We start from the raw sequence: 18,905 nt of genomic DNA on the forward strand, positions 1-18,905 counted from the left end.
GTCTGGGTGACTGATGAAGGTTTCGAGACAGATTCCCATCTCAGTTACAACAGTGCAAACTCAGAGTAATTCCACGGAAACCAGGAGCCACTCTAGAATTACACTGAGATCTAAACCGGGCACATCGTCATTAATTTGGAAGGGACTCTCAAAGCTGCCATATGCTGTACCATCCACGTTAGGTTTTTACAATTCTGACAATGTCCTGTATCCGCACAGGCTGAGGTGAACTACTACAGCGCACGAGCGCTTTATTGCTGCCCTGATAAAAGGATTTCTCAGCTGATGTGCTAATATTTGCATCTCCCTCCTTCAGTGAATTACTTTGTCAAGAGGATTAAGACAGAAGTATGACTTATTCTCAGTATGATACAATCCGAATCACCTCTTATTGGCAAGTGGTGCATGTCAATGAGTCAGCCTGGCTATATCCGTAGGTATGTTGCATTGCCTTAGATGATTATGAGATGGCTGTAAAATTTTAAACCGATTTTAATCTCCACACACGGTGAAGAAGCTGGGCAGAAAAACTTCACATTGTTCAGAGGGAGGGAATTATGCTACAAAGAACTGGGCTCTATAGTAGAGGACAGAGTCTCTTAAAACTATGGTTTCTTGGAGTCTGTGCTTCTGTTACTGGACTGCTTTAATGCAATCTGAAATAATGCTTTTGTCAACTTGCCCTCCTCCTATTAAAAATATAATGAAATTTTTTAGATAATGCCACCCACTGTTTAGGCACCACAGGGCTGGAAACCTTCAGGGACGTTGTGTAATGTAAGCCGTGCATACGTTTCTAGCAGCGATCCTCATGAAAAACCAGTGATGGATAAAATACAGATTGTCCCTGTTGAATGACGACGACGAAAACTAGCACTTCCACAGATGCAGCTACCCAGCCTGCTGTGTCAATACTACGTAATGGATCATCAAACCCCCCTCGTGTGCTGCATTGCATTACATTACAGGATTGCAAAGGAAGTCTGTCGTCATTTTAAGGAGAGGTGAGAAAGGAGATCCATCCAGACCTTTTCTTTCCTCTTCTCAGCTCTCCTTCCACCCTGCCTACAAGAACCTGAGGGGCATCTAAACCTGGAGCATCATCTTTCATTTGGAAACATTCGCTTTAGATTGTTAGAAATCAAGGAGCATCAAATTCAGTCCCTTTGCTACCGATCGTTATAATCCCTGGATGGCTGTCTCCTGTTGGGACACCGGTGGCAAGATGCTGAGAAGGGAGAAATCAAAGAATCATAGAAGTAGGCCTAGAAGGGACCTCCAGGGGGTCTAGTCCAGCATTTCTCAAACCATGGGTCGCAACCCAAAAGTGGGTCGCAAGAATATACAAAAGGGTCACACACAAACTTTAAAAATAGATTCTCCTTGAAAGGTGAAAAACAAGGGAAACCGTGAGTTTCCCCTCACAGGCCGACAGAGCTCCAGCTTGCAGGGGGCTGCCTGGCCCCACACAGCGGGGGGCTGAGGCCTGGGGGCATGAGCAGAGGATTGGGAGTGAGGGGCACGGGGCTGTTTTCTACTTAAACCATTTCCTAGGTCAGGACCGGCCATCCATGTTTACAAATGGGTCCCAGTACAAAAGAAGGCTGAGAGCCGCTGATCTAGTCCAACCTCCACCTGAGGGCAGGATCAGCCCTATCCAAACCATCCCATGCAGTCCATCATCTAAACTCTGAACAAGAGGACCGTGGACCCTGGCAGAGCACGGCCCTGACACCCAGCATCCTGCTCCGACGAAACACCGTCAGCACAGGCTGGGAAGAGGGCCAGAGGTCCTGGGCAGAGGGCCGCCCCCGCCCCTACCCCTCTGGCTAGGCAACCCCCCCCCAGTCTCTACCAATCTGACCACAGAGTAAAATACTTTCCTGACCCCAAATCTGGCCACCGGTCAGTGGGACTGGCCGCCGCGGGCTGGTGCCGGGGGGCTCCCAAGACCACCCATGCCCTCTTTGGTCCCCGCCCCAGGAAAGCCCCCAGCTAGCGGCAGCCTTAGGCAGACCGGGGCCCCACGCTTTAGGGGTCCCGAAAACTGTGTGACAAATATGCACCTGGCTTCCAGGCCCTCAGAATTAAGCCCGGGTGCCGACGCCGCGCCGAGGCGCTAGAAACAACCCGCGGTGTGTCTATCTGCGTGCCAGCCACACGCAAGGGTCCCCACCCGGAGGCTTCTCCTGCCCCCGTCTCCTGATGCTAGACCTGGACGCGGAGCCCGCGTGCCTCTGCAGGTCGGCGCCCCCCGCCCGCCGCCGCAGTTCAAGCCCGGCAAGGCCCGCGGCGCCGCGGGGACGCGGTCCCCCGTGGGCGGCACGCGGCGGGCGGCGGCGCAGGCAGGTGCGCCCCGCGCGGGGCGGGGGCCGGGCCGGCCGCGGGGCGGGGCGGCGCCGGGGACCCTCCCCCGGGGCCGGGCGGAGCGCGGGGCGGGGTCCGGGGCAGGCCCTGGGGCGGCGGGCGCCGGGCTCACAAGCGCGGCGGCTGCGGAGCGAGCGGCGGCGGCTCCTGCATGCGCGGGGCAGGTAGGCGGCGGCGCGGCGCGGGGCGGCGGCGCGGGGCGGGCCGGGCCGCGGCGGCGGCGGCGCGGGCCCGGGCCGGGGGTGCTGCGCCCGCTGACGGGCCGCGCGTGTGTCGCCCGTGCAGAGCCTGCAGCGTGATCGGGAGCCCGGGCAGGGCGGCCAGCATGCGGCCCCGCGATGTCTGAGGCTGGCGGGGGCGGCGCCGCGACCAGCCCGCGTCCCGGGAGCGCGGCCACAGGAATGATTGCTGCGTGGGGCGCCTTCTTCTGTGTGTACCTGGCGGGGACCGTCGGCAGCCGCCCGGCGGCCACGCTGCCCGGCTCGGACCCGGAGGACAGGAGCACCCGCAAGCCCACGGGTAAGAGGAAGGATGCTCGGGGCGGGGCGGGGGAGATCTCTCCGGCAGCCTCAGGCGGCGCCCCGCAGCCCCTCCGGCCGGGAGGAAGCGTGCCCGTCTGCTCCCGAGGGCCACGCTTCCATCGCTGGGGCTGGCAGGGACCTGCACATCTCCCCCTGCGCTGGGGCGCCTGCGCCGCTCTCGGGGGGCAAAGCCCTGGCCGCTTGAAACCGGGACGTAGGTGGTTTTCTGAGACGAAGAGAGAGGCAAAAAGGTAGCGCTCTTGGTCCCAAAAATACATAGATCTATATGCGCGTGTTTTAATTTCCCAGCCGGTCTAATAAGAGGTATCGCGTTGGACCCGCGCGTGGTAGAGGTGTTGCGTTCCCAGAGGGTCCCGAGACTTTCACTTGACAGCCAGCGCCTCTGGATTGCTGCTCCGGCGTGCGACGCGATACAGGCCGGCCAAAGATGAAGGGGAACGAAGGTACGCCGGTTCTCGGTGGGGCGGCGAGAGTGATGGAAGGGCAGGTCGTGTAAAACAGGGCTCATCTGTAGCGATGGAGCGCAGCGCACAGTAAATCCCGGGTTAGTCGTACATGTAAGCACCTTTCGGACCACAAGCAAGAGGTAAAGCGTTGTTTTAAGCATTGAGACTCCGAGGCCAGAATTGAAACTTTAGCTTCAAATACCAGTTAGATCCACAGTGCAGCCCTGTGCTTGAGGTTGCTGTGTTCTGGACTCGGGAGGACACTTGTTTATTTGGTAGAGTTTGTCCTGCCGTTGTGTTGGGTTTTTTGTGTTTATCCAGGCTAGCATGACACAGTGGGAATAGCTTTAGAATTGAGTTCACTTTCTTAGAGGACTTTTTGTTACATCTCTGCAGTCACAGACATGCAACATGTATCAACAGCTTTGGTTCAGGGCACAGCTTGTACTTGGAGTTTGCAAAAGCAGAGAGATTTCCTTATCCAGATTGCTTGCCCCTCATTCAGTCTGGTTTTCAAATGTGTGTCTGCATTTGTGCGCGTGTGGATGCTTCTTAGAGCTATGACACCTCTCGTTTTATCCCAGTTTTTTAAAGAGGAGGTTGTGATGTGCTGCATTGTGAACGTGTTGAAAGGGAGAAAGCATTTCTGGGAATCTACTAACTTCTGCCTTGAATGAAAACGTTGCTATCGTGAGTAAGGAAAGACAAGGTACATGACAAAAACTGGTTTAAAAACACAGCGGCTGTTTAAAGTTGGTGTCTCTCTGATATGCCTCAGCTGCTACCTGAGTCTGTTTGTTTATTTTTTCAAAGCTCTTTAATGGAAGGTCCCTCTCCTGCTTCACTCTTTTTAAAGGTTCCCTGCACCAAGACAAAAAGTTCCCATTGTTCAGGAAAGGGTTGAGGCATGTTTGCCAAAAAAGTGACAGGGGAAAAAATGTGCTTCGTGGAGGCTAGGGGTGGGGGCACTCTGTCAAATCCCCCCCCCTTTTGGTTACAGCCATAAATCACACGTGGGGTTGGTTTTGTTTTTGAGAAAGTACTAATAAAACACCAGATTCATAGTGTAACTTGTTTGGCTCATTTTTCACAGCCAAAAGAATTGATTTATAGTGCAACATCACAGCTACTTTGTCAAAGCAGATGAGTTTGGGGTTTGCAAAGGAAACAAGAAAAGCCTATGCTAGTAAATTGAGCAATGGGGTTGCTGAATTTTAGTGGCAGCATTTTTTTTTTTTTCCCTATTTTAGGCCAAAAAATATACAGGTTTGGCTTTCATGCGCAAAATTCTGCTCTTGGTAACCCCAGGATAAAGCTGGAAGATCTCCACTAGCTTCGTTGGAAGCCCCCTGGAGTTGAGCATCTGCAGATTATAAATTTGGGGGCCACAGCACTAGTCTAATGAGACTGTTGCTCTGTCCTCTAAGGCAGAATGAGTGCTGAAATTGTTGGGATGACATTTGAAATACAACAAATAGTGTACATCCAAGTCTTTCAGGGTTTTTGTAGGAGAGAAGTGGTTAAAAAGAATAGTCCTAGGGCGATGCATCTCCCAGGGACATAACTAAAATGTCCAAATTCTCTGGTGGAAAGTCTACATACGCATTCTTCTATTTTTACCATATTGGCTCTTCAAAGTAATGGCACGTTTCTGATCCCACTGAAGCTGGTGCCAACGGTCCCATGTGCGTGAGCAGGATTTGACCTGATCTAAGTGCTTCTGTTCCACTAATGCACAGCATGTTTGAAAGTGTTTCTCTGTCGGTGGCAGCAGTTCAGAGTCTTCCCTCTGTAAGAAAAGAGATTTCACACGCGTGCTTTTGATGTGCACAGTGTTACTGAAACAGCCCCGAAGGCTATAAAACCAGATTGATTTTTGGTAGAACATGCCCACGTGGAAAGCCACTAAAATGAAGAGGATCTGAAATACACCTAGCAAAACTTTTTGGTTGGCTTGACACAGTGTCCCGTTGTCCAGTCGGTTCTGGGCAAGGGGCGAGGCTTGAATGCACAGGGCACTGGTGGGGGAAAAGATTGTGCAAAAGAAACTGTATAAAGAATATAAACATTTGGAGCCAAGTAAAAGCACACTTTACTTTTCAATCTTTAAATTGAATGGTAAAAAGCAAATTCTTTCTCCTAGGCAAATGGGCCATGGGGTATTGGCTCATTACTGAGGGTTGTTGTTCACTAGCTTTTGCATTTACAGTCTAAGGCCTTATTTTCCATAAAGGGGCTTGGAAGGATTTTTCCCTAGTGATCTAATTCTCCACACGGGGCTGTGAAGGCTATAACAGCTACTGCTTTGTGCCTATACTCAGCTACATAAAACACACATTGAAGGGAGGCATTCTCGAGGTATGTGTATGTTTGCTAATATGAATACTAGCTATTAGTGGAGGTGGAAGGGGTGCAAGTTTTAACATCTCCACAGGGAGGTGTTCTGCTCTTGGCAGGAAGGAGGCAGATGGCGGGGCTGTTGCTGAATAGAATCCAAACTGAAAACACTAGGGGCCTCATCTGGGCTGAGTTTCTCTTCTCTCCTTTTCTCGGGGCTGCCGCGGGAAGAACAATGTCAAATTTTTTTATGAATGAAAGTAGAGAGGCAAGGCAGAATTGAATGTGTACGTCATTCACTGGCTATGACAGAGATGATTAGGGAGGTCAGTGAACTCCTTTGCTGCCTTGAGCATGCGGTCACTCTATTCAGCAGCCACAGAATAGACATCAATATAAAAAAGCCCTTCCAATTTGCATTAGTATTCAGATAAAGATATTACTTGGTACGATTGGTGAATGTCAAGTAACGCTAGTTGTGTTCTCGGAGAGCCGGCAGATAGAAGTAGCAGCATTTCACTTTAACAAAAAAACAAAACAAAAAAGCAAAGCTTCTGATGGCAGTCTTACCTTAATTGTCCCATCTGTGTCTTCCCCTTTCTCTCATGTATGTATGCACACATCCTATTTAAAAAAGGGAATTTCCTTCTGTATTAGGGAAGTCACCTAGCTAGCAGCTAAAGCTAGAGATCACAAAGGTTTATTGAGAGAAAGTAGATAATGAGCACTTTAAAAAAAAAAAAAAAAAAAAAAATCAGAATCTGCTAGTGGTTTAACAGCTGAAGTTTAGTTTGGGAAAACTCTTGCATGTGATCAGTTTCTGCCCAAGAGCTCGGGCAAGTTACTGTACTGCTCTAAGGAGGCAACTTGCCAAGCCAGGAAAAAACCCATACTGTTTTGGTTTTAACTTAGTATTAATATTTGAGTATTAATTGGGTCCTGCAACACTTTTACTTTGCCGTCCTGGTGGCATGCTTATTTAGACACTCTCTACAAGCAGCTGATGGCTATCCTGTTCTTTTATTCTCCCCTGTGCTGGACTAGCTGGGGCTACATAGTGTAGAATATAATTATAGCTGTGTCATTTTGTTTGCTGTTTCCCGTGTTCAAAAGTCCACCAGGACATTTTTTATTACAGTTGAGTGAAATTTAATTGGCAGTCGTCATTGCTGCACTAATGTTCGAGAAAGGGTGTGCAAAACTTGAAGACCATGTAAACCTGTGCCACTAGTAAAATAATGTTGCTTTCTACGTTGTAGTTACCACCTAAAAAAAGGTTTTGATGCATTGTTCATACCTGCATGTTAAATTGTGTTGTTTAAACTAAATGAATCTGTGAATTCCTTTAGTAGTAGCAATTTAAAAAACAGCCGATGAAATGTATATGTTGAGACTGGTATGTTTCACTGGACCATAAATTAACAAGGTGTTAGTATGAGATGCTGAGTTGTGGCTGTTTTGTGCTATATCCTTTAACTAGCGAGTAGGAAACTAGGGAATCTGTTCCAGTTTAGAGATTGAGTTTGTTAACAGACTTGATGCTGGACTTGTAAACATGACTGTCTCCATTTAAGTTTACTAGACTTGTATATGAACAGGACAAGACTGTGTTTAAACCTAAGGGGATTTTTTAATAATCTCCACTAGCAAATAGTATATGCAGACCACAAAGGCTTGGAGAGAACTAAATTGATAAACTGCAGAGGGAAGAGGCAATCTGCAAATTTAATTAGTGAAGTTGAAATGAAATTCTCGGACAGTAATGTTTGTTTTCATGGCTCCTGCTCATAAATCTTTGCCCTAATTCAGGAAGGCATCTCTGTTCGAGAAGGGCACTTCAGCATGTGCTCAGCTGTAAGCGTACGCTTAAGCATTTCCTTGAACAGTCTGTTCTCTTTATGGTCCCAGTCTGATCCATACCAGGGTGGAACTTTTGTTGAATTAAGAAAGATTTTGCACAGGCTGCCGGGCAGAGTCTTTCTGCTCAATCTGTAGAAGCAGAACCTCGGCATCAAGTTTTACAGTGGAAAACACTGTATTCTTGCCCTTCATACAACACTGTTTCGTCTATCTGCTGCTTCAGGCACAGATCCTGAAACGTGCAAAATTGCCCCACTTTGCTTTCAGCTACCAACAATTAAACACGTCCCTATCATCTCCTTTTTAAAATGTTACAGAATCACTTTCATGGTAGAGGGTATGTTGTAAACTGGGAAACAGAGCTCAGGACTGAGTTGTTAACTGGACAATAATTGAAGATCTGGGCATGGCCCATTTGCTACATAGTCTTTATCTAATCGGATTGTACAGAGTCTAATATTATTTAGGACTTTAAAAATCCCTGAGACTTCAAAATGTGAAGACGCATTGTACTTAGCTCTTGGCACCTTTTAACATCATGGAGTAAAACTAGTAGAAATTTTCCACATTCAGCAATTTTGATGAAGTAGGTCATTGGAATTTCATCCCCAAAACCAAAATCTCCCAAAAATTTTCAACCACTTCTAGTCATGAGTGATCCCACTTCATTCAGTAGAGTTATAATAGCCTGAAACCAGACTGAGAGTAGAGTCAGACTGCAGGGTCTCTTGGGGGCAGAAATCTGGGCAAAGTAACCTGGTCCTTGGCTTCCTCATACAAAGCTTTCAAAGACTTGTACAGGCACTTAATTTTTTGCATATGAGTAGTCCCCACTGAAGTCAGGCCTTTACAGTTTCAGAATCCGGTATACATACTTATTAATATAATATGAATACTTTGATTCTTTTCAGTGCTTCCTACTGAGCAGGTAACTAATGTTGCCACAAAATATTTAATCCTGGAAAAAATTACTGCCATAAAATGGGATAAAAAATTACCAAAAACTGGCAGTTTGGCTAGGCTGATTTAAACAGGCAGCTAAAAGACTGCCTATTTTATCTCTTAGTTTTATTTTATTTTCATTCCATGCTTCCTATCTATGTGAAGTTACTTTTGTGAACAATCATTGTAGTGTTTTTAAGTACATGCTTGTAACTGAGCCTTTGTTGACATCCTGTGTCTTTTAATAGCTTTACGAACCTGTTTCTTTTTTCCTCTGACTTTCCAAAAGACTTTAAAAAAAATAATATAGTATATTATATCTTAGAAATTACCAGACCAGTCTCTACCCTCTGAGCTACTCTCTAATTGGATCAGATGGAACTTTCTCCCCATCCCCTTTTTCATCTTTTTATGCTATTTAGTGTATAAACTTTATTCTTCTCCATGCAGCACAGTGGATGCCAAAGAGGAAGGTGACTTCATAAAAATTCAGCGTACACCCCTTTTTTTTTTTTTTCAGGAAATTGGATTGTAATTTATTAAATCCACGTAGAGCATGTATGAATGGGCAGTGCAGGTTTTTAGCAGGGGTAGACCAGCTAGCACCCCAGAAAACTCTAGGTGAAGTTTCTTATACCAGGGATGTGGATACTGCAGATACATGAAGCATCATGAAGGCTGCAACCTATTGAACTTAAATTCTCTCTTTTCCTCATATGTATTTATGATTTTCTTATTTCATAAACTGTACCTTCAGTGCTATGTAAACTTGCCACTTTACTTTTCTTTCCAGCCTGCTGGCTCTCTGTCTGGTGTCCTTTTAAAAATCCCAGCATATAATTGTGTCTAAGCAAGATGTAAGTTAGCTTACTGTTCCCCTCTAACTGATAAGAACAGATTGAAGAGTAAATGTTTTCGCTCGATCTGAGCCTTCAAGAGAGCGTTAGCAAATGCTCATTTGCAGCTGCAAAGGTTTTTATGTGGGACATTTGCAAAGGTTGGGGTTATTCTTGATGTGCCATCCCCTGAAGATTCTTAACTTTTTGGCTTGAATAACCAGGAAGTTTCTGTTATATTGAAAGCAAACAAAAATTCTGAGATACGAGAAGGGTAAAACCTTAGGTAAACTTAGTAGTTAAAATGTGAAAGGTAATCAGCTGTAAACCTGGCCTGTCGTTCTGAGCCCGGGGTATCCAAAGTGTATCATAACATTGAGGAGAACCGGGACTTGTTGGGCAGTTAAGCTGCTCTGAGACTCAAGTTGCATAACACATCAAAGTGCCAACTTCAAGAATTAAAACTTTTGAAACTAGGACATGCTTTCCCAGTAACTGGTTTAATTTCAGAATTGTTTTAAGAGTGCATTATTGCAAATATATGGCTTTCACACAGTCAGCCTATGGTATGAGATTTTAGATGTGGGTATTTTATAAGGACAGAGGGAACAATATAGCATCTGTTAGGATTGGAATGGTTTAGAAGTTAAATTAAATCTTAGGACTGTATTATAATATCTTCTAATAGTGCATGAAATGATTAAGTGCCCACATACATAGTGACTGAGATTCTGGGCACTTCTACACATGCGCTTTAATGCGCAGTAAACTATTCTACTGCACATGAAAGCAGCATCTCGAAAACAGTAGAATAGGCTACTCAGCATTAAGCATCATCTAAAAAGCATGACTTGCCCTATTTATTGTGCATTAGTGTCACCTAATGCACATGTATTTAGCATGTCATATTGGAGGTACAGCATTGGGTGTACCAGTGCACACCCAGAACAGTATTGGGTGTACCAATGCACATATTCTACTGATCTAGTAAACTCTAGATGACACGTGACTATCTATCTTGCATTTTTTTCTTTCTTTTACAGTACAGCACTTTTAGTGGCTCAAAATTTTTGGGGACTTCTAGAAAGAGAAGGAGATGTTTGGTTTTCATGATGTCACATGATGAGGCATTGTTGGGTCAGAGAATAGACTCCAGATTCTTACTGGCCAACCTGAGAAGAACATGTGTATTGCCTTCTCCATAGTTTGCATCCCTGCTCTGAAGACTTGAATGCTTAGCAAGTAGCCATTTATGATTATAAAAGTAGTCAGCCAGCAACCAGTGATTTTCATGACATCTTTTTTTTAGAAACTCAGAGAGTTGAAACAGTGCAACTTTTGCAGGCCAACCAGTCCTGAGCCAAGGACTGAGATCTAACATCTGGTGGTGAACTGATGATGGAGGTTAGCAGTCTGAAAGGCTTTGGAGTTAAGCTAATAGGGAGCCCGGGGGATCTCTGAAAGTGTTAGGTGTTTGGTTGGAGGCAAGAGTCTTAGGGCCTCACTCTGTTTTTGCTTTACCAAGGTTCAAGTAAACGGTCATTGAGGTTTGTGTGGACTTGTGTGCCTCAAGCTTGCAGGTCTCCCCCACGACGGGCAGCTCTTGTTCTGAGAAGAGACTCCCCATGCTGTGAGGAGGGGGGAAAGTACAGAAAAAGTAATGGCATTGGAGAATATGCAACATCTGCGGTCTGAGGTTCAGAAGGGTGCTGGAGGGGTAATGCACGTCCCCTGGGACCACCTGTGGATTTGGATCCGCACAGAGCCACCCATGGAAAAAGGGACAAAGTGCATATGTAGGGAGCACAATGGTGAGGTCCCTGAGAACCGAAGAGCTCTCTAAGAGCATGCCCTTGGAGGGTGTGAAGTTGTGGTACCTGCGCAGGTCTGTTTACGGCAAGGTTTGTCAATTTAGCCATGTCGTTTTTGAAGCTTTGTATGCTGCCAGCTTGTAGACCCTGTTTAAAAAAAGAAAAAAAGCTCCTGACCTTTGGTCTGTTGAATTCTATGGCAGAAAACTCCCATTGGTTTCAAAAGGAACAGACTCAAGCCCTTAACAGATTATGGTGTGAGAGCTGCTATTGAGTGTAAGTAGGAATTGTTTGGAAAGGATTTTAATGATGCAAACAGTTTAACAAGCAGAGAACATTTCAGTTTATGATATTGGCCAACTGTACTTCAAACAAAAGCAAAGTCTGTAAAGATCCTTGAGGGTCTTCTCTACAAACACCCATTTCTGTTGACTACAGATATAATATCCATATACAAATCGGTAGTTTTAATCTGCAGAATGCTATTGTTGGCCAACGGGGCTGCATTTGCTCAGCAACTCCTGCTTGTTTTTACTAGTCTCATCTATATTTGACCCAGTGAGAACTGCTCGGTCCTGAATCTGCGAAAGGAAAGTGTTATGACATGGCAACAAATATTGTTTTGACCTACAGTAACTGTTGGCTCGGTTTGCTGTGCCAGCAAGTATAAGAGGAGCGTCAGTCACTATCATGTTAGCACCGTTCACAGGCAGTGCATTTCCATCATATCAATGTCACATGGTGTTAGCACTTTCTGCTGCGATTTGAGGTTTGCACAATACAACAGGGAAAGTGTTAATAATCCACCCCAGGGGTCTGTAATTGAGGTGGGGCTGAGACTCCTCTTTGGCAATCCATACACTGGAAGGCATGAGGCCAGTTTCACCAGAACTTGGAGCCTGACAAATACTGTAGCAATTTGCATAGGAACAGAAGATCATGTCATTTCAGTGAATGTGGTGGCACTCTGTGCCTCTTGCTAGAATACACTGTGGTACAATAGAGAAGTCCTGGTACACCGCGTACCCTCCGAGGCGCGTTCCCCGGAGTTGAGCAGACAAACAGGCCAAAGGTAGAGAGCATTTTCTCAAAGATTTTTAACTCTTTCTGGGACGGCGTACGAAACTTAAATACTAGAAGTTGCCTCCCGGCAAAATTCTTAAGCAGAGTATTGGGACAGTGAGCATCCTGCACTAGCACGTGTGCGTATCTGTCTGTGTAAATAGATCACTGGAGTCAATGCTGCTTTGCTAGCCGATTCCAGAAACCGCGCCTCCTGTTTTGCTGAGACTGGCCCTGTGAGATCACTCTAAACTAAAGAGACAGAGGGAAAAATAGTAATTGGAAAATGTGGTGGGTTGAAACACTGCATATTGACAAGTAATGTGTGCAATTAGAGCTCTCCAATTAAAAGAGTAATTGGAATTAGTTGCAATACTGGCCTCTCTTCTGTATCATTTGTATCTGCATAAATAAAGCATCTGGAGGAGGGAGGGATAAAAGGATGTTAATTTTCTTTTGGTAGCTGATATTTTTGCCTTTAAAACAGTGAAGGCGTCTTCCTCCTGCCTGAGAGAACTCATGCTTGTTGATAGTAAGCAAATGTTGCTGACAGTTTTTTGAAAGCATGAAGTTTAAGAAAACACATGTATTTTACCTTGTTGCTACAAGGGATTATTGACCGGCTGGGAGGAGTTGATAACGGAAGGTGCATAAATTAGCTGATAATTACTGTGTAAGAAAATGAGTAGTATTGGAATTGGGTGAAGACTTACTGTAAAAATGAATGGAGCATTCTCCTGCGTCTCTTGCCAGTTTGCTATATATGATCTTGCAGGCCTCCAAAACAGCAGCTTTTCATGAAAGGATTTTTGCAAGGAAAACTCCGAAAGCTGCTTTCTTGAAAAGTGTGGTCGGCTGGATCCCAAGAGGCTATGCAGCCTAAAGAAATAAGCCACAGGGATGGGAGCCCAGAACTCCCACTAACTGGCCTTAATAGCACTTCGCACTCCACAGACGGCACTTAGACCTTACAGCGCTCCTGAAATATTGTTAGTTCCTATCTTGCCGAGGTGGAATCCAAGGGGAAAAGAAGCAAAAGATCTCTGCCTCCAAATTTCTGTCAGCTCACAAAAAAACCCACTAAAAACTGGCATATATGGTTCCCTCCCCAGGTTGCTACAAATCTTTCATCCAGCTTGTCCTGAGCTATGCCCGTGAGACACCAACCACCCCATGGTAAACTGTGCGGGGGGGAGTGTCAAGCATTTGTTCCAAGTGGGTCCAAAAGACACCAGCATCAAAACTTTCTTTAACTTCTGGAACTTAGGCACATGAGATCTTTACGCTAAGATTTAAAATAAGTGGCTGGATTCTTCAATGCCTCTGACTGCCTTGGAGTTGGGGGCTTAGGCTCCTGGGTCGGAATACCTTGGCTCAAGGCTTTGTGTTTGCAGGTATCCCAAAAGCCCCCTTACTATTTTCTTTTCTTCCGCTTCTGGCCACGAGCAAGCTCCCCATGGAGCTTGCTCATCTCTGCCCCCCTGTGAGCTTCAGTCGGTTGCTGTTTCAAGGCGGCCGAGTGGAGAAGGAAGCAGCTTCTGGGCTTTAAAGCTGATGCTTAAGAGGGTCTTTTGGGTGCTGAGCAGAGTCTTGTTCGGGTCTGTAGCCCGCGGCATGTTTACAGGGTGACCTCTTCTTTCTTCCGTGGCTGCCACAAACTCTGCCTTAGGAGCACGTCAGGGTGGAAGGAACTACAGATGACAGCAGGGACCCCAGGAGGTCCTGGGATGGAGGGGAGGATTATACCTCAGTTTCTTTTGGCATCTGATTCAATTAAATATCACCATTATTTGGATAGGTGGGCAAGGAAAAGCCAGACCTAAAACCTCCCTCCCCAGAAATGTTTTGAAAGCTGCCCCCTGCTTAACCACACACACACAGCCCAGACAAAAATGAAAATAAGGCCTTGAACATGTTTATTGATTTGTAGCGACTCCAATGTGTGCATTATTTAGTGAAGAAATAAGTTGATGTTTTTGACTCGTTTTTTATTTATAGCTGCGTTAGTAGGTGTGGGTTGAAGAAGGAATTTTGAACGAGAGCTTGGTGGGCTACTCGATCAGCTCAAGCAAGAAGCTCTTCATGGGTGGGTGGGAAACCACAGAGCCGGTCTTTGGAGGAACAGACAGATGGTTGAGACTTCCTCAGCTACTGGTGCCAAAGGGGCTGGGGCCCACCGTTGGTGGGAAGGAGATTTTTGTGACTAGAGGGAAGCTCAGGAGCTCCCAGCTCTCCCGCTGCCTTCTTGTGTGACCTTGGATCAGTCAGCCGGTCTCTGCGACACAGTTCCCCATTGTACAGATGGGGATAGTAAAGGAAACGTTTCTTGCACCCCGTGCTTCTTGATTTCAGCTCTTTGGGGTGAGGGCTGCTTTGCGTGATATAGTTGTTCACAATACATTGTGTCGAGCGTGCTCGGCTCTGATGGTTAGCACTTCTGGCATTGCCACAACACAAAATAATAAGCCGGTCCCCCTGTCTGTAATCGTGCATGATGGTCCAGTGCAACAGGCTGTGACTGATCCTGGTTACTAGGAGCTATCTGTCCGTCTTGAGTAAGATACTCTAGTAATTGGAATGTGTTAGTCCTGGCAAAAAAATGCTTGAAAACTTTTTAGGTACCCTCAAAATATGTGTAAATGTTTCAAGTGGGGTTTTTTTTTTTCCCCAAATGGATAGTAAATTAGAGTTAGACAAGCTCTGCACTCTTCTCAGGAATTATGTCACCCACTACCCAAAGGCAGTCGTCTTCAGCGGTGAAAGGTAACACATTTTCACAATTCAGCGCGATACTTACTGTACACCAACAGTTGACAAGAAGTCCTACACATCCTCACTGTTTTTAGCAGTTTGGGTAGGAAAGCAAATATGAAAACATCTAGCTTTTTCTGCTGAGCACAACTTCCATTTTTGTTCGTATTGTGGGGGTACAACTTATATCTGCCACCCCTAGAGGTGATTACATCCCAGGTGTCTGTCTTAGGTACAAATAAAATGTCAGGGAACATGGTTATGACACAGTTCTTTAATCTAGCTACAACAAAGCTATAGCTTGATGTTAAAGTGACTGAGATTTTGGACAAAGTTGCCATCGACTTCAGTAATGGAAGAACAGGTCTGTAATCTGTATATGCATCTTGCCTGACTATGTCTGTAACTGGGTAAAAGTCTTTGCACATCTAAAGGGACATCAGCACAACCACATTGTAATTCAGGTAGTAGATAGCTATACTTGAGTTAGCACAGGTCAGCAATAGGAGTAGAGACATGGTGGCAAGGACTTTTAGCATGGATTAGCAACTCGCGTAGGTACGTGGAGCCTGTTGCCGGCTGCTGTAGTCTGCACTGAACTCCATCTCACTTGCCACCCTGTCTTCGTTATTCTTACCCATGCCAGCTAGGCTTGTGCAGTAGGTCTATTCACACAAACATTGCAATCTCACCTTTGCTTGATCAGGTTAGGAGCACGCTTCATTTTGTAGTGTGGAGGGGCCCCAAGTAGCGTTATTTCACAAATAACTTGCAAAAAAACGTGGGACTCTGCATCACTCTCTAAACGTGGAGAGCACTAATCCAGTGGGAGCCAACGTTTTTGGCAGGTGTGCCACAAATTAGCTACACATCCTCCCTGAGTGCCACTCTGGCTCCTTCCCCTGCCCATTTAGTCCTTTCCGCTTCCTGGCCTGTGCTCCCTGCTTCATCTCCTGCTCTGCTTCCTGCCCTATCTTTTGCTGGGCTGCCTTTTGCCTCCTTTATCTGCCATGTGCCCACCCCGGTGATGCTGTTACCGCAGGTAACGCTCCTGCGGTAACAGCACTCCTGGTGGGGAGGGGGCACATGGCAGAGCACTCTTGGGCTGATCATGATCAAGTCCTCTGGGTTTTATTCCTACAAATCTCTCCCTGAAATCAGAAGGGAGGACCTTGGGATTTGGCCCCATAAACATAACTGTAGTCTGTATTCAGAAGTTGAAGGGCAAGAGTATCCATGCGGCTCAAGAATTGTATTAGGAATGAAAAGGTATGGGTTTGGTTTTAGCTTTAAAGCAAACACTTCTCACGGAAGTGGGCAAACTTCTTAATCTTTCTCTGCCTCTTCATATTTAAAATGGAAGCAAATACTTTTTTCCTCTCTCCTTGGACTTTTCTATTTAGACTGTGTATTCATTGGGACAGAGACCAGCGCTTAACGTATTGTGCAATACCAAGGAAAAAGGAACATTTATCTCTTGTTGGGGCTTCTCTGTGCTAATGCAATACAAATAGTGCATCATTTCCTAACTGAATGAAGGTGGGGGATGGCTTTGTGCTCATTCTCAAATGTTGCACAGGAAGTAGATTGTTGATTTTATTTTTTTTAGAATTGGCAATTTTAGGCCGAGTAAAGACATTACACTTTTAGCAGCATAAGTGATCAGAAACCAGTCAATACCAATAACAAAACAGGAGTTTGGCATGCACAGACTGGTTGAAAAATGGTGGAACCTGGTCTAAGATTTGCCCCTGTCCACCACTGTCCCTGCCCAGCAAAGGGCAAACATGTTGTCTTTGCCACCGATGTAAACTACACCACTTACAGAAAACCACGTAACAGATTTTCTTCCTCATCAGGCTTTTTGAATGTCTGTACCTAGCTTTAGGGGGATGTTCAGCTATTGAACACTTTGAAAAAAGGGAAGGAAAAGTTCTAAAAATCCATGGAGGAAACACCGGGTGTCTTTCATATAGAGAGGTACCCCCACTTTAAAGAAGTTCTTAAATGCATAAAACAGCCTAAAAATGTCTCTCATCACACAGACAAAACAGACTTCTGTTTTACTCCAGGGCGTAAGAAATTACCATCTTGGAAAGTGTGTTTCCTCATGGAAGCATTAAAGGAGTTTGGAACAGAGGTGCTAAATTAAATGTAGCTTTTTTGTAGCCTAATGCACAATTTGGGGCTGATATGTAAAAAGATGATCATTTGGTACCACTGAAATTGTTTTTGGCGGCGTGGGAGCAGACACGCATGACTTCCTTGGACTCTGTCTTAATTTATTACGTGCAGTTAGAGACCCAGTGTAATAGATACAGTTACACAAGACTATTAAAAGATCAGCTTTGTTGAACTTGATGCCCTGCTGCTGGAAATGATAAAATGCAACATTTGGATAGGATTTGTGTGTGTTTTTTAGCCAATAAGTTCTGAGAAGTTAGGAATTGTTGTCCAAGTCTGTTTTCAATAGCTTCATGACTATAACAATAAAGAACGAAGTGTATTCCCCATGAAAACCTATGGATCATAATATTTGCATGCAGCAAAGCAGAACTTCCATAGAAACAGAAAAATCAAACAAGCTGAAACAAGCTGAAAACATCCTCAGGTTAATTCAACAAAGCAGCAAAGTCGGAGCTGACTATACTTTTTAGAGATTTAAAAGGAAAGAAGCAACTCCTGAAGCCCACTTTTCATATATGGTATCTAAAAGCTGTGTTCGCTCATGCTGAGGGCTGAGACCGGTGTCTTGCACATGGCAGGAATGTACCGCTTGGATTTTCATGCGTTTTAAAGCTTGTCTCCATGAGATCTGGCTTCAGGGTAAAATGGATAGTTACATTTGGATAAAACAACTGCACACAATTCCTCTGCCGGAGAAAGGGTTTTTTGTACCTGAAAGCTTGCAAAGAAGAATTTTTCCAATTATTTGAATTGGTCTAATAAAAGATACCAGGTTTACCCAAAGAACCTTGTCTGTCTATGTCCTTAGACCAACACGGCTACAACCTACATCCCTAGTTACATCTGAGATTTGGTGATATGCCATCGAAGGGAAGATTGGAGGTTACAGTCAGATGTCCCCAAGTTGGGTGACTGGCACTTGAGCACTGAAGGCCTGGAAGTGCTGAGCAGTCCCAGTTCTTATCAGTAACTTCAGGAGTTGTTCAGAATCAAGCTGCTTGTTGAGATATCTGTGTGTGAACTTGGGTGCTTATCTCTTACATTTTGTTAAGTCTGGGCTTTGCATTTACTACATGTACACTGAAAATACCTCAGACTCGCCCTTTTTACATTGTTGAACATGATTAGGAAAAAAGATTGAGCCCTGAAGCAAGTTGCTGAGAGATCATCTTTTGGACAAAAAAACTTTGGGAAAGGCCAGCTTATATAATTCTGGCAAAATAATTGATTATAAAAGCAATTTTTTTGTTTCAGTCTCCAAACTTGATCCAAAATACACCCAAAAGTAAGCAGAAACAGTCCACAAAAGTAAACACCCAAAACCTCTGTGATCTTCTAATAAGCAACTTTATTTTTAAGTGGACGTAGTTAACTGAAAAAAAAGGCAATTGATAAACAAATACCAAGTATTAAGCCCTAATCTCCATATAGAAGAGTTTGACCCCCTTATTTTTATGGAAGGCAAAGGTACGAGGAGAAAACGGGGCCAGCAGTTTGAGGTTTAACGCTTATTAAAATTTTAGTGGGTGGGAAAATTCAATCAATAAATTTTGTTTAATGCCCTGAAACTGGTGTTAGCTTTCACTAGCTGCACTGGAGAGTAGTTTTCATTTTGAAACTAGGACACTCGTAGTTGGAATGACAATTAATGTCGAGTGAATATGGTCCCAGTTGGAAGCCGATTTTTGAATAGAATGAAAACTCCCCCCACCCCTAAACATTGGCTCCCGAGTGCAGTAGCTTCCGTTTTTAATTAGCAGGCCA

General features: G+C 45.1%; 1 protein-coding gene across 6 annotated transcripts in view; it reads left to right on the plus strand.

Moving 5' to 3' along the window:
- Window positions 1-2,440: 2,440 nt before the first annotated feature.
- The window catches only part of FGFR3 (fibroblast growth factor receptor 3), an 86,806-nt gene continuing 70,341 nt past the window's right edge, over window positions 2,441-18,905 (plus strand). For all 6 annotated transcript variants that reach the window (XM_090035397.1, XM_090035398.1, XM_090035400.1 and 3 more), the window contains exons 1-2: window positions 2,441-2,531; window positions 2,653-2,886. In XM_090035397.1, the coding sequence (XP_089891523.1) occupies window positions 2,706-2,886 (181 nt within the window). In that variant the 5' untranslated portion in view covers window positions 2,441-2,531; window positions 2,653-2,705. The remainder of the gene's footprint in view (window positions 2,532-2,652; window positions 2,887-18,905) is intronic.

This window comes from Crocodylus siamensis, chromosome 2 (assembly GCF_052110815.1).
Source record: "Crocodylus siamensis isolate JL-2025a chromosome 2, ASM5211081v1, whole genome shotgun sequence".
Classification (NCBI taxonomy): Eukaryota; Metazoa; Chordata; order Crocodylia; family Crocodylidae; genus Crocodylus; species Crocodylus siamensis.